Source organism: Nyctibius grandis, chromosome 28, assembly GCF_013368605.1.
Source record: "Nyctibius grandis isolate bNycGra1 chromosome 28, bNycGra1.pri, whole genome shotgun sequence".
Classification (NCBI taxonomy): Eukaryota; Metazoa; Chordata; class Aves; order Nyctibiiformes; family Nyctibiidae; genus Nyctibius; species Nyctibius grandis.
The window spans coordinates 2743181-2755391 of NC_090685.1; the positions used below are offsets into that span (position 1 = coordinate 2743181).

General features: G+C 49.1%; 1 protein-coding gene across 1 annotated transcript in view; it reads right to left on the bottom strand.

Annotated features, from left to right (window-relative positions):
• Nucleotides 1-12211, bottom strand: part of TOX2 (TOX high mobility group box family member 2) — a 153987-nt gene that overhangs the window by 81738 nt on the left and 60038 nt on the right. The window contains exon 2 of the mRNA XM_068419755.1: nt 8950-9015. Within this exon, the coding sequence (XP_068275856.1) occupies nt 8950-9015 (66 nt within the window). The remainder of the gene's footprint in view (nt 1-8949; nt 9016-12211) is intronic.

The window sequence follows — 12211 nt, forward strand, 5'->3', positions numbered from 1 at the left end:
CCCTATTCTTAACAACTTAGGAGTCCTTTGAGACCAAGGGTTGAAGGTGATGTTCGTTCTGCTTGTAATACCAAGGCATTTTTTTAATTATTATTTTATTTAAGCACTACAGCCAACCCTACACCAGCAACAGAAGCTTCTCGTGGTACGACTAAGTTACAGGAATCGCTTCCTGACTGCACCTTTCCAAAATTTCACTGTCACGTAGGAGTTCATGCAAAATTCACGAGCCTGGATCATCAGCTGTAGTTGTGCTCACCTCCATAACCCCTCCTGGAAGGGTTTCCATTAGCTGCTGATTATAATAAATGACATGTAACACGCTATTGTTCATCCTAAAATAGTACATGAGATTCTTCCTGAATCATCTGCTGAGAAAGGCATTTAATATCTATCAATGTCTTCCCTCTGGTTTTTATTCTCTAGCACATGTGAAATTATACAGTATTACTCAAAGAACAGCGGGGAAAGAGCAAAATCTGTATATTAGCATGGGTGCCTGCTGCAGCACGCTCCCAGCTTCCAAACTCGGTTTCACCCTCTCTTTTAATTTCGAGTCAGTATAAAGCTCTCACTTCTCTTCACCAGGGGCCTTCTACATATATATTCCAGTAATTTTTGCAATATATCATTGTAAAGGGATTAGGGAGTCATCAGCTTTTTACTTTAAATTGTACTCTGCCCCTGTTGTGGTTGACTCTAGACTTCAAAAATAAAGACTATTTGCAGATGGGAAGAGACCAGGACACTGTACAGAGGCAAGAGAGTCAAACCCAAGGAGCACAACATCACTGGAAATCCAGGAGCATCAGAGCCCTCCACGCCTGGGGGACAGGGTCCCTTCTCTTTTAAACCCTTCTACTTATATCAGTGATTTTCTCTAGCACTGACCAACCCCTGACCATCATCCGTTCCTGTGATCAATAGATCAAGCCAGTCAATAGCCAAAATCAAAAGATTATGAAGATCCTGAGACATGTCTCCTCAAAGTCAAAACAAACACGAGTTTCTTCATATGCAAAGACTGATCAGACTCCTCAGAAACACAAAAGTTCATTAGGGGACTTGAGTGGAAATTACACCAAGAATAACCTCATGGTGGGCTCTAATTTTTCCTCCACCACTCTGCTGTGCAGTCTTTACCATGACAAGACTCAAGAAGGATTGCCCTAAGGTATTGCTCAGCCACTTGCACGGTCTTCTTCTGGAGGAAACCCAGGTCGAGACAGTGCCTGCGGTGACCACGAGCAACCTGCTGCACCTTATGAGCTTCAGGGACAAACAAATTGCTGGAACCTTCTTCACATTCACACGTCCTTGTAGGTCAGGGACCAACTAACACGAGAGTACGTCACGCCCGAGCAATAGCATGCTGTCGCTTCACTGCTAGTGACAGAGCAGCTCTTCCAAACAACTGATGGAGGCAAAACCACATGGGAGAAAGTCCACATTGGTCCTGTTTTACAGCTTCCTACTAGGGACGAAGGCACAAGAATGAGGGGAGGATGATCTGTGTCTTCGTTAGCAGCACCTAATTGTCCTCACACTGCCTGGGGCTCCACAGGCACTTCACAACTGTGCAGTCACTGCGTTCTGGCTCCGCAGTCCCCAGTGGGGATGGGGACCCCCCCCCACTTGTCCTGCACGGATCTGTCCCAGACCCAGGTTTATTTTATCAACTGTTGATATTTTGCTGCAATTCAGCCGAGATTGGTGGGAGGCCCAGGAGGTGGGAGGACAACACGTCTGCCAGTGTTATGACAAGGTTTGATGGCACATTTTATAGCAGAGGCTGCCAAGATGAGCTCTGTCTAGTCTGGAGCGTTAGCAGAACGTGAGGAAGGTATCCGTAGCTTCCTGCACCGTCATTAATTTCTAATTACTCTATCGCTTGCTTTCTACATTATTGCTTATTTACCAAACACAGCTTTAGTGTACCGTCCAGTTCCTTATAACTGGCAAACCCATTGTTATGCTAAAATGAATGTTCTAAATGTTATTTATTATTTGATAAACCTTGTGTAACCCTCAATGAGGACATTAAATGGCAAGAACACTACTTCAAAATCCCATTTTAAATAAGTCACCAAGACAGCTGTGCCTTTGTAAAACACATTAGAGTGGCACTCAGAGCACATATGGCTCAGGGATATATACAAATTATACAATTTCTGTCACTCGATCAAATAAGAGGGACGTTTTGACCCCAGAAATGAGTCAAATGTAAGTTGTAATTCAAGCCCCACCGGAGGCCCCGCTGGTAATGTATCCTGACGGCTGATCAAAGAGCCCTGACCATTTGACCCACCAGATCAGCGACTTACTGTATCTATTATGGCTAATACAGACCCGAGCTTGAAGATATATGGAGATAGACAGATAAAGGGCAATAGATACAGTAGATAAATGTTGATTTATACACATACAAGCCCACAGATACATACGCAGATGGATTTCAGGCGTGCAGAAAGGGGCAGGCATGTATAACCCCACACTAACATTTATATAGGGACACACTTGAAGACAGATGCTGTAAACGTGTGTGTGCACATGACAGATACAACCTCTCTCAACTCCATCCTGCATTTCCCTTAGTGCATCGGTGTAACCCCTGCACTCAGCTGAGCTCCTGCCGACGCACACAGCAAGAGAAAAACCCACCTTCTATTTTACACACGTGCTGTCACGTACAACGTCTCTGCCCACGGATCTACTTTCTCAGCAGTATGAATGTGAGCAGCTCCATCCAGTCTCGCTCTAATGCACATAGCCCAAACCAAAGCCCTCTTCGCTGCTCTGCAGGGTCATCGGCATCAGGGTTGGGTGAAATCATGCTTTTTCAATGCTGCTGTGCAAACCTGCAGCCCCCATGCATGTCCACAGGACAACATGTGGCTCTTGGCAGCCAAGACCTGATGTTTTGGCAACTAGCAACAGCACAAGAGGACATAGCCTCAAGCTTTGCCAGGGGAGGTTCAGGTTAGACATTAGGAAGCATTTCTTCTCAGCAAGGGTCATTAGCCATTGGAATGGGCTGCCCAGGGAGATGGTGGAGTCACCATCTCTGGAGGTGTTTAAGAAAAGCCTGGACATGGCACTTAGTGCCATGGTCTAGTTGACATGGTGGTGTCAGGGCAATGGTTGGACTCGATGATCCCAGGGGGCTCTTCCAACCTGATTGATTCTGTGATTCTGTTTTTAATACACAGATGGGCAGCATGAGTGTGCCAGCAAGAGCATCTTATAAGAATAGCATTAGGAGAAGGAAACGGTGTGCAAGTAACTTTCTGTCTATTTAACTCTCACATTTTCAACACTCCCAGTTAAAGCAGTGGGGTCCCACCTGTGCTCTCAGTTGCAAAAGCAAAGAGCTGCTTACACTGATGCATCTCCCTGGCCTGAATACACAACACTGACCTATAACAGCATTTGCACGAGGAGTCACACAAATTAACTTGTTGGTACAGAAACAGGCATGTTGCTCAGCTGGAATAAGCCGGGCACTGAAAGCTCCTGGGATTAGGCAGAGTGTGGGATCAAAAATGCCCAGCGGTAAGTAATCAGCTCTTCCCTCCTTTGAAGCTGCCCATCGCCCTGCCAGCAGCCAGAGACGTGCGATGGAGAGAGAAGAACTGTGGCAAACACTTCCCTAAGGCTTTTCATAGAGTCTCTCCATGGACCGGGCACAGAGTCACATCCCTGCTCCCAACGAGCCGAGGACCAAACCCGCCATGCCCATCATCCCCAGCTCCCCAACAAGGTATTTCCTGCGTTTATTCACCCATAACGTGGGATAACGATACCTTCTTGCAGGGTATTCCCAGATGTAGTTAATTCATGTTTATAAAACACTTGTGGACTCTTCCCGCAAGTGCAAAAGTCTCGATGCCAAACAAAACCAACCTCATTCCTGTCCGGCTACAGGAGGAATTTCCCAGCCTTTTTCTTTCCTGGGGTTACTCTCCCTATCACAAAGGCCTTAATAAATGCCCTTTTTTTTTGAGAGAGGGATTTTGCAAGTGTTTTTATTTCTTTTAACAGCACCACTGCATTTTCACTCATCTTTCAGAGTACCTTGCATGGATGGTAATCTTGTCCATTCCTTGGGATTTTTGCATCACTTAATTCCTTGCCTTTGTTTAGGGAGAGGGGGGGAAGGAAAGAAAGAAAACTGACAGGGGTGAGGAATGATGCTCTGTCAACTTCAGGAGACACAACAGATACCTCACTCATCTCGGGGGTCAAATGTCCACGATGGTTTGATCAGATGTCAAGTTGCATTTATACTCTGGGCCCTGCTGGGGGTTGAATTACATTTCACATTTGACTCGCTTCTGGGGTCAAATGTCCCTCCTATTCGATAGAACAAGAGGAATTCTCTTCCCCAAGGAGGCTGTGCCGGCGCGAGCCTGGATCTGTCAGTGCTCTCATTACATTTTAGGCTCCTGCATTTCTGCATTGCGTCCTCAGCTGAGACGAACCCTTTTGGGGTTGGCGAGAAATGCAGCCAATAGCACATACGCAATCACATCCAGTGAGACGAAGGGAGGGAGCAGATCAGCTGGCTTTCCGATGGGTTTGATGGTGTTTTGTTTGGGATTTTTGCGAGGGGGTTGGTGTTTTTTTTTTTTTTCTTTCCCTCCCAAGTTAGCAGCTCTGCAGGGAGGGAATGATGAAGGAGAGAGAAGGAGACCCTGGTCCTGGCTTTACCATGCTCTTGCTGTGAGGTACTGCAAAAGCTCCTTAGGATCAAAAAACATTCAAGGGGCTGAAATAATAGGGAGGGGATTCTGCCCCTCTGCTCCGCTCTCAGGAGACCCCCCCTGCAGTGCTGCGTCCAGCTGTGGGGCCCCCAACATCAGAAGGACATGGAGCTGTTGGAGCGAGTCCAGAGGAGGCCACGAAGATGCTCAGAGGGCTGGAGCACCTCTGCTATGGAGACAGGCTGAGAGAGTTGGGGCTGTTCAGCCTGGAGAAGAGAAGGCTCCAGGGAGACCTTCTAGCACCTTCCAGTACCTGGGTGGCTGGTACAGGGGCTACAGGAAAGCGGGAGAGGACTTTTTACAAGGGCATGGAGTGATAGGATGAGGCAGAACAGTTTTAAACTGAAAGAGGGGAGATTTAGATGAGATATTAGGAAGAAATTCTTTCCTGTGAGGGTGGTGAGACACTGGCCCAGGTTGCCCAGAGAAGCTGTGGCTGCCCCCTCCCTGGCAGTGTTCAAGGCCAGGTTGGATGGGGCTTGGAGCAACTGGTCTAGTGGAAGGTGTCCCTGCCCATGGCAGGGGGTTGGAACTAGATGGTCTTTAAGGTCCCTTCCAACCCAAACCAGTCTGTGATTCTACAATAAGGCTGATGTCAGGGTGCTGCAGGATCGCGACGCTACCCAAGGGCTGCTCAGCACAGGAGCTGCCCGAACTGTACCATCCCTGTAGCTCCAGTCATAAAATGAGAATAATCTTATCTGTGTGATGGGAAAGGATGACTCAAGAGCTTAAGCAGTTGCTGGATCTCTAGGCAGAAAGTGTAAAGCATTGCACTGACAGGCAGGAGCCATTTAAACCCCGCTGGGTATAAACCAGGGTGGGGGAAGAGGTGATAAACTAATTCTGGTTTCCGCCTAACTCCTTCTAGGTATTTTGAAAGAAAAAAATCAGAAAGCAATACATAATTTCCTATAACAAAGACTATCAAACTTCCATCTGTGGACCCCTAAAAATTTTCCAGCTGAAATGAGGCCACATACACAGATGAATTTCTTCCTCTCCCAGCTGTTCCCACCCATCTCGAAGCACAGAGGGGCTGGAAGCCCTCGCAGGTCTTGGGGGATTTCATCGTGACAGCCTCACCCCAGGCCATCACAAGCACGTTGGTCCCAGGGGAGCTCACTGTGTAGCGCAAAACAGGGGCAAATAAGCAAGTGTGCCCTAAAACAGGCAATGTGAAGCTAAGATTTCCCACCGTTAATGCTGGACATCCTAAACTGGGCTCAGCGTAAAGCTGTGTGTGCCGCTGAGAGCTGCACATGGTGCCCAGCGCAACCAGTTTAAGACAAAAAATGGGGAAAAAAATCCCAACCCACCAGGCCCATCTATTACAGTGTGATGGCTTCAGTAATTAGTGTGTATGATTAGTCTTTGTCCCCCAGGATCCCAAGGGCTGGGCAATACCCCACGTGTGCTGTGTGGGTGTCTCAGGGCTGGTGATTTAGCAGCTCTCAAGCAGGATTGTGAAACCCTGCTCCCGCTGTTTGATGTACTCATTCAGGTTACAACAGGTTTAGCAAACAATAAAAATACATATGGAACCCCCATTTAGATAGAAAGTTGTGTTGTTAGTAATGAAGTCATGACCAGTGCTCTAAAGCGCTCGCTGGCAAACAAGTGCTGATGTGCAGGTAAATAGAGGGAGACGAGGAACTAATGAGGGTGAGGGAGGAAGGCTGCTCCCCATCATCCTCGGGCAAAGCTCATGCTGGGCGTGAACCACCACTAACGTCCTTGCAGGGTGTGAACCGTGATGCTTGCCCTTCCTCCCCGCTCCCCTCCTTCGGCCCCCGATGAGGTTACGGGTGTCACTGCAGCATCCCACAGGGGCACCCACCCCGGCAGAGCCCCAGATGCCACCCCACGCCCTTGCACCCCTTGGTCCCACTCCCAGCTCCTCTTTGACCATCCCAAGCGTAGCGGTACAAGGAGGGAAACTGGAGACACAAGACAAGACAAACTTCCCCATCGTTTTTCCATGCTGGTCCCCACTCCCCCTAGAGCTTTTGCTCCAGGAGATAAAGCAGCAGAATGGCCCCGCGCACAAACCCATCCCTGTAACGGGGCGTACCTGCCCCCTGCCCACCCTTTGCCAAGAGAAAGCGTCTTCCTCCCTTTTCATCCTTAACTACTACTTCAAAATAGGAAATAAATGTCACTAAGTAAATAGAGAATAAATGAAGAGTAAACTCCTATTTCCCAGGTTACAGGGATCTAAGCTGGTTTGGTTCACCCTTCTCCCAGGTTCACACAGTACAGGAATCCCCCATCACACGATATTGTCTATTTTTATTCGGAGGTCAGCCCTCCTCCTCCTCGCTGGCGGTGCAGCAAGCCGTCCCCACCCAGCAGCATCACTTCTGATTTCTCCCCAGCTGCCCACCCGCAGGGGAAGGGGGATGCGACAGGGGCTGCGAGGCGATTTCTGTCCATGTAGAGGAGGAATCACAAATGGTTCCCGTTGGCTGCGGTTCAGCTCCAGGCCAGTCCAATCCCGCAGGCACATCACGGCCAGGGAATGCCGCTGGCCGCTGAGCCGGTGCCACCAGCCCTTCCCGACGAGGCTGTGAAATGGTCCTCCCGTGGGAGTTTTTAAAGGCAGAGTATTTAAGACAACTGCCCCCGTTAGTATCCATCACTTGCTCATAGGCTCTGCATGGCCTTGGTGAGCACAGGGGGGCACAGGGCTGACCCCCAGCCGGGGCAGCTTGGGGTCACCCTGTTCCCTCTGCATTTACGCAACCTCTGGCAATTCCTGGCTCTAGTAATCAACGACAAGCCATTGTTGATCGACTACATATTTGTTTCTGCTGAATTACTCGATAGCACACAGATTGCGGTTCCTTCCCCACCCTCTGGAAACCCTTCTGACGCGAGAACAGCCCTCTCCCCATCTCCCCACGCCTCGGCAGAGGTGGCTTCACGTGCCGTCTGCGAAAGCCAGGGCAGGAACTACTCTCCCAAGCAACTAGCCAACGCACTGCCACATTCTAAGAAGGCAAACAACAGGTTTTCATCCTGTTTTCAGTTTAATATGCATATATTTTAATCGCTACTGGTATCTGAGTTAGATACACCATGGATGACTGGTCTTGTAATTCACAGCGACGCTGTGCTAAGTACCAAACCCCAGCAGCAGGAGCACACCGTAACCTCGCCCCAGGCCGCACGCACCAGGTCCAGGGCCATAGGAAGCCGATAGTATCTCGAGCTGGGTAGAAATCATCACACTGCTGCCTTTCAAAATTTGCAAGGCATCACCTTCACACGACATAACCCTGCACAGCCCACAATGCACGTGGCTGTGGTCAACAGGGCCCCACAACAAAATGACCCAACACAGCCCCAAAATGGGATGCTGAAAAATATCAGCAATGAACTTGCACTTTCCCTCACGAGGCAGCTGGATGCGATGAGACGCTTCGGCCCGAGGGTGTAGGACCAGGCACCTCAAAGATGCACAGTCCCCAGCACACTCTAGCCATGCCAGGCCACCTCAGGGCAATGCAGATGGGACCATCTCTCATCTCCTGGTCAGGAGGACAGGTAAGCACGTGCTGAAGTTCTCACCTCCCAGCAGGATCCAAGCGTGGGCTTCACTTTATATATGTTTGGGGCTCCACGGAATGGACAAGTCTGTTTCATGTGTATCCAAGCCCAGAGAGAGCCCTGAAGGCTCAGGCACTGCGAGACGGGAGCGCTTCTATTCTGGTCCTCCACGTGTGGCTTTAGAGCTCCAAAACAGGAAACCTTTGATTCCTTTTTCTCCCCAAACCGGCTAACTGTTAATCTATTTAGCTACAGGAAACACTCTACATGAGGGAAGGAGACACCTGAACTACACACAATACTTGGAAACCTCACCACGTCCAGAAACACCAACTGCACCTTCATTTCGAGTGAAGGGTGTTGAGGCAAAGCTATTCAGCCTCCTTGGACAGCCATGGCTAAGCCCGGCTCCGGCGATACGCAGTGGCATTGGCCTGCCAGCGCATCCCTCTCCATGTACCAAGTGTATCCACCACTGCTCCTCGGCAGCAGCCAGCTCTGACCTCCTCTGTGGACCCTCCTGATGTCCCAGGAGAGCAGATTCACAGCGAGCTCCTAGCATTTGTGCTGGGGCATAGCCTAAGCCCCTTGGAAAATCTCACCACACAGCCCACCCAAGCAAATCCATGCTTACCTGATTTGCTGATAGAAACTCCTGGGCGTTGTCGTTCATTCCCACGTACATATTCTCCCCATCAAACTAGAAAGACAAAATAAAGTTAGAGTTAGTGAAATGCCACCTGCACACCAGGGTTACGTGCATCCCAAATACTTTCTTGGCTTTTCACATCAAGATTCCCAGCAGAAAATCCTGAGCTGGTCCTTTAAAACTTTTGAGCATATATGAGTGTACATACATCACTGTTATTGCAGTGGGACATGGTAACATAGCACATCTACGTTAATTTTTCAGTGAAATAACGAATTCATCACTCCAATTCAAACAAATAAACCAAACCGGTGCAAAACCACAGATGTACCCAGCAGCAAAGATCACCCAAATGAAGTTCTTGCTAAAATTCCCACTAGACCATCAGCCAGCTTTAAAATGCCAACTTTGAGCAATCGGAATTTCTGAAACAGGCAAGTCCCATTCAATCCTCTTCCAGACACCTACATACCCCTTTATCACCAAAGCAAACCTACAGCAGCAACACAGAAAGCCACTCCGGACCATACACGAGGGGGTCTCTGTGCAGAGCCCCATTCCCCACCTGACAGTTTGCTGTCGTTTGCAAACTCTGGCTGCAAGAAGGCTCATTCCCCCCGTCTCCTCTCCACCTGCCTGCCCTGCCAGGCGAGAGGCAGGGCAACCTGTGCCCCCGCAGCTCCTGCAAACACGCCTGCCCCCTTCACCCAGTCTCTGAACTGCTAATCCGCTTATTAGGCTACAAAACCCCCATGGAGAACTGCAAAACTCTTCTCATTAATTAGCTACAGCGGGAGCTTTTCACTTGCTCCGATTGCAAACGAAGGGAAAAAAGCCCTCCAGGATTGTCTCCGGCTCAAAGTATGGTTGGGGCAGTTCTCAAGGCTAAGTTCACAAATTAATTATGGCAATAAAACGGGCTGTGCCATAAAACACTCCCCAGACAAGGATGAAGGTACCAGCTGTGAGTGACACCATATACTTAACAAGGGGAAGAGCCAACCCTCTTGCCCTTACAAGCCAGATGATGAATTGAAGATTGTTGACCCCTTGTGTGTCCTCTCACTCTCCGATACGAAGCTGATACCAGTTATGCCGTAACAGAAATGGGTCATATTAAGACCAATAAAAGAGAAATCTAAATAAAACCAGGTGAAGATTCTCAGTGTAGACTATTAATTACATTTCCATTTCTCAGAGTGACACAGGATTAGCTATTAAAGTCAGCAGAGTTAGTAAAGCCAAGTGGGGGTAATGCAGCTCTGCTCGGTGTCAGAGTGCCCAGACACCCTCTAATTGCCAAACTCTCCTCTGGGATAGCAGAGCAAACCAATTAAAAGCAGGAAAATTAAGTGGGGATTGTGACACTCATTAACTAATACCGCTAGCAGCCGCAGCAGGGTGGATGGGGATCCCTGTGCAAACGCAGGGTTTGGCTAAACCCGCCAGTGGGGAAGGAGCTGCGGGATGCCACCAGCATCAGCAGCCCTACGGGCTTGTGGGGACAGGCCGCTCTCCCAGAAGCCAGCCAGGCGCTATCTACTTCAAACTGCATTTCCCTCCACCTGTAAAACGATCGCTAGCGTAGCCTGCTCCTGCTAACACGGTTCCAGCTGGAGCTGCCGAGCTTCCAGGCACGGAGACTCAATCAGCTCTACGGCCTAAATACCCTCTGCCAGCGCAGCGGAGAAGGCTGGAGTGGCAGGAGGGGGCACGGCTCGGTGGGGATGCTCAGCCCTGCAGCAGCAGGACCCCGGCTCTGCAGGACGAGCCGGTCTCTGACGTGGCACGGGCACCAGCACTGGCTTTTGGGAAATCAGTGTTTTTGGAACGGGCAAAATTATGGTCCTGAGGTCCCAATCCTGAGCTCTTTTCAGGAGCACCCCACCAAAAAAAACCACCGGGTGGATCCTGGAGCCGGAGCAGACACCCCAAGGCTGTGCACCGCGTGGATGTAGGGCCCTTTACGGCGGTCTGGTCCCCAGCACCAGCGCTTTGTGTCACACCAGCTGCACAGACACGCTGCGGGACGCTTAAAAGCTATCGGATCATGAGACCGCACACTGAGACGTTTCAGGTGAGCTGCACGAGAGCTCTCCAGCAAGCAGCCCTGAAGAGAGATAAAACATTCCAGTGCGGAGATAGTTCTGTCCGTCCCCAGAACCAGCCAGGAACTTGCACTTCAGAAATATTTACTTCCCCATCAGGAAAGGAAGAGCTCTTTCTTAAGTAAAAGCTTTGCCCCTCTGAGAGATTTAAATACAGATGATGCACATCCATCCATCCATCCATCCATCCCCCTTCCTCACACACAAGCGCCTCACTTTTGTCCTGCTCCAGCGCGGTATTTTGCAATCCTAGACTAAGACCTGTTTGAAACAGCTCTTCTCCAGAAAACAAGTCACCTGGCAATCTACATTCAGAAAACAAAAAGTATCTTTCACTGGGGTGATCCAGGGCAGGACGAGCACTCTGCTTTCTTGGTATCATTCTGTTTGTCAGAATGGATTCTATTTTATGGCTTTCTACCATTCCCCTACCTCTGCTCCACACTTCCTTCTGCCCTTGATGCCTTCATTACGTTTCTTCAACTGTAATGAATCCTGCCTTCAGAATCACTGTGCCTCTGATTGCCAGTCTGAGCAGTGAGCCTGAAAATCAAGACTCGAAATGCAATGGAAACTTTGGAACTTCCCCACTGCTGATGGGATTTTTTTTCCTCTCCTCCAGGCTATGAGGGTGCAAACAAATTTATTAGAAATTCTCCCATCAGGATATTTTTTCAATTAGGCGTTTGCCACTTATACACCAGCCAGGTAGAGCAGCTGAGTAATGTGCTCTCCCTCTTCTCATTATTGTTTCGCTACAGAATGCACTTCAAAACAATCAGCCCCATCAGTCCAGGTAGATTTACAGCAGAAACAGACATTTTAATATTTCCCTTTGGTTACAAACGCTTCCTCCCTTTTCGCTCTGGTCTAACTCCCGGTGCGTGTGAAACCTCCCAGGCAGTTCTGGACCTGGGTGCACCCATTCATCACCCTCTGTGCCCTCAAAAATTGATCAAACCCATATTGAACAATACGCACGCGGAGCGGCGGGTATCATTTTCAAGTCCTGATTTGAAAGGAACATACTTTCTTGTCTTAATCATCCTTTTGCTCTTTTGTAATGATTCAATTTTTATTATTCTTTGGCTAAGAGAAGCAGCCTGTTAAACAAACCAGTGGCTGTGGCGAAGTCTCAC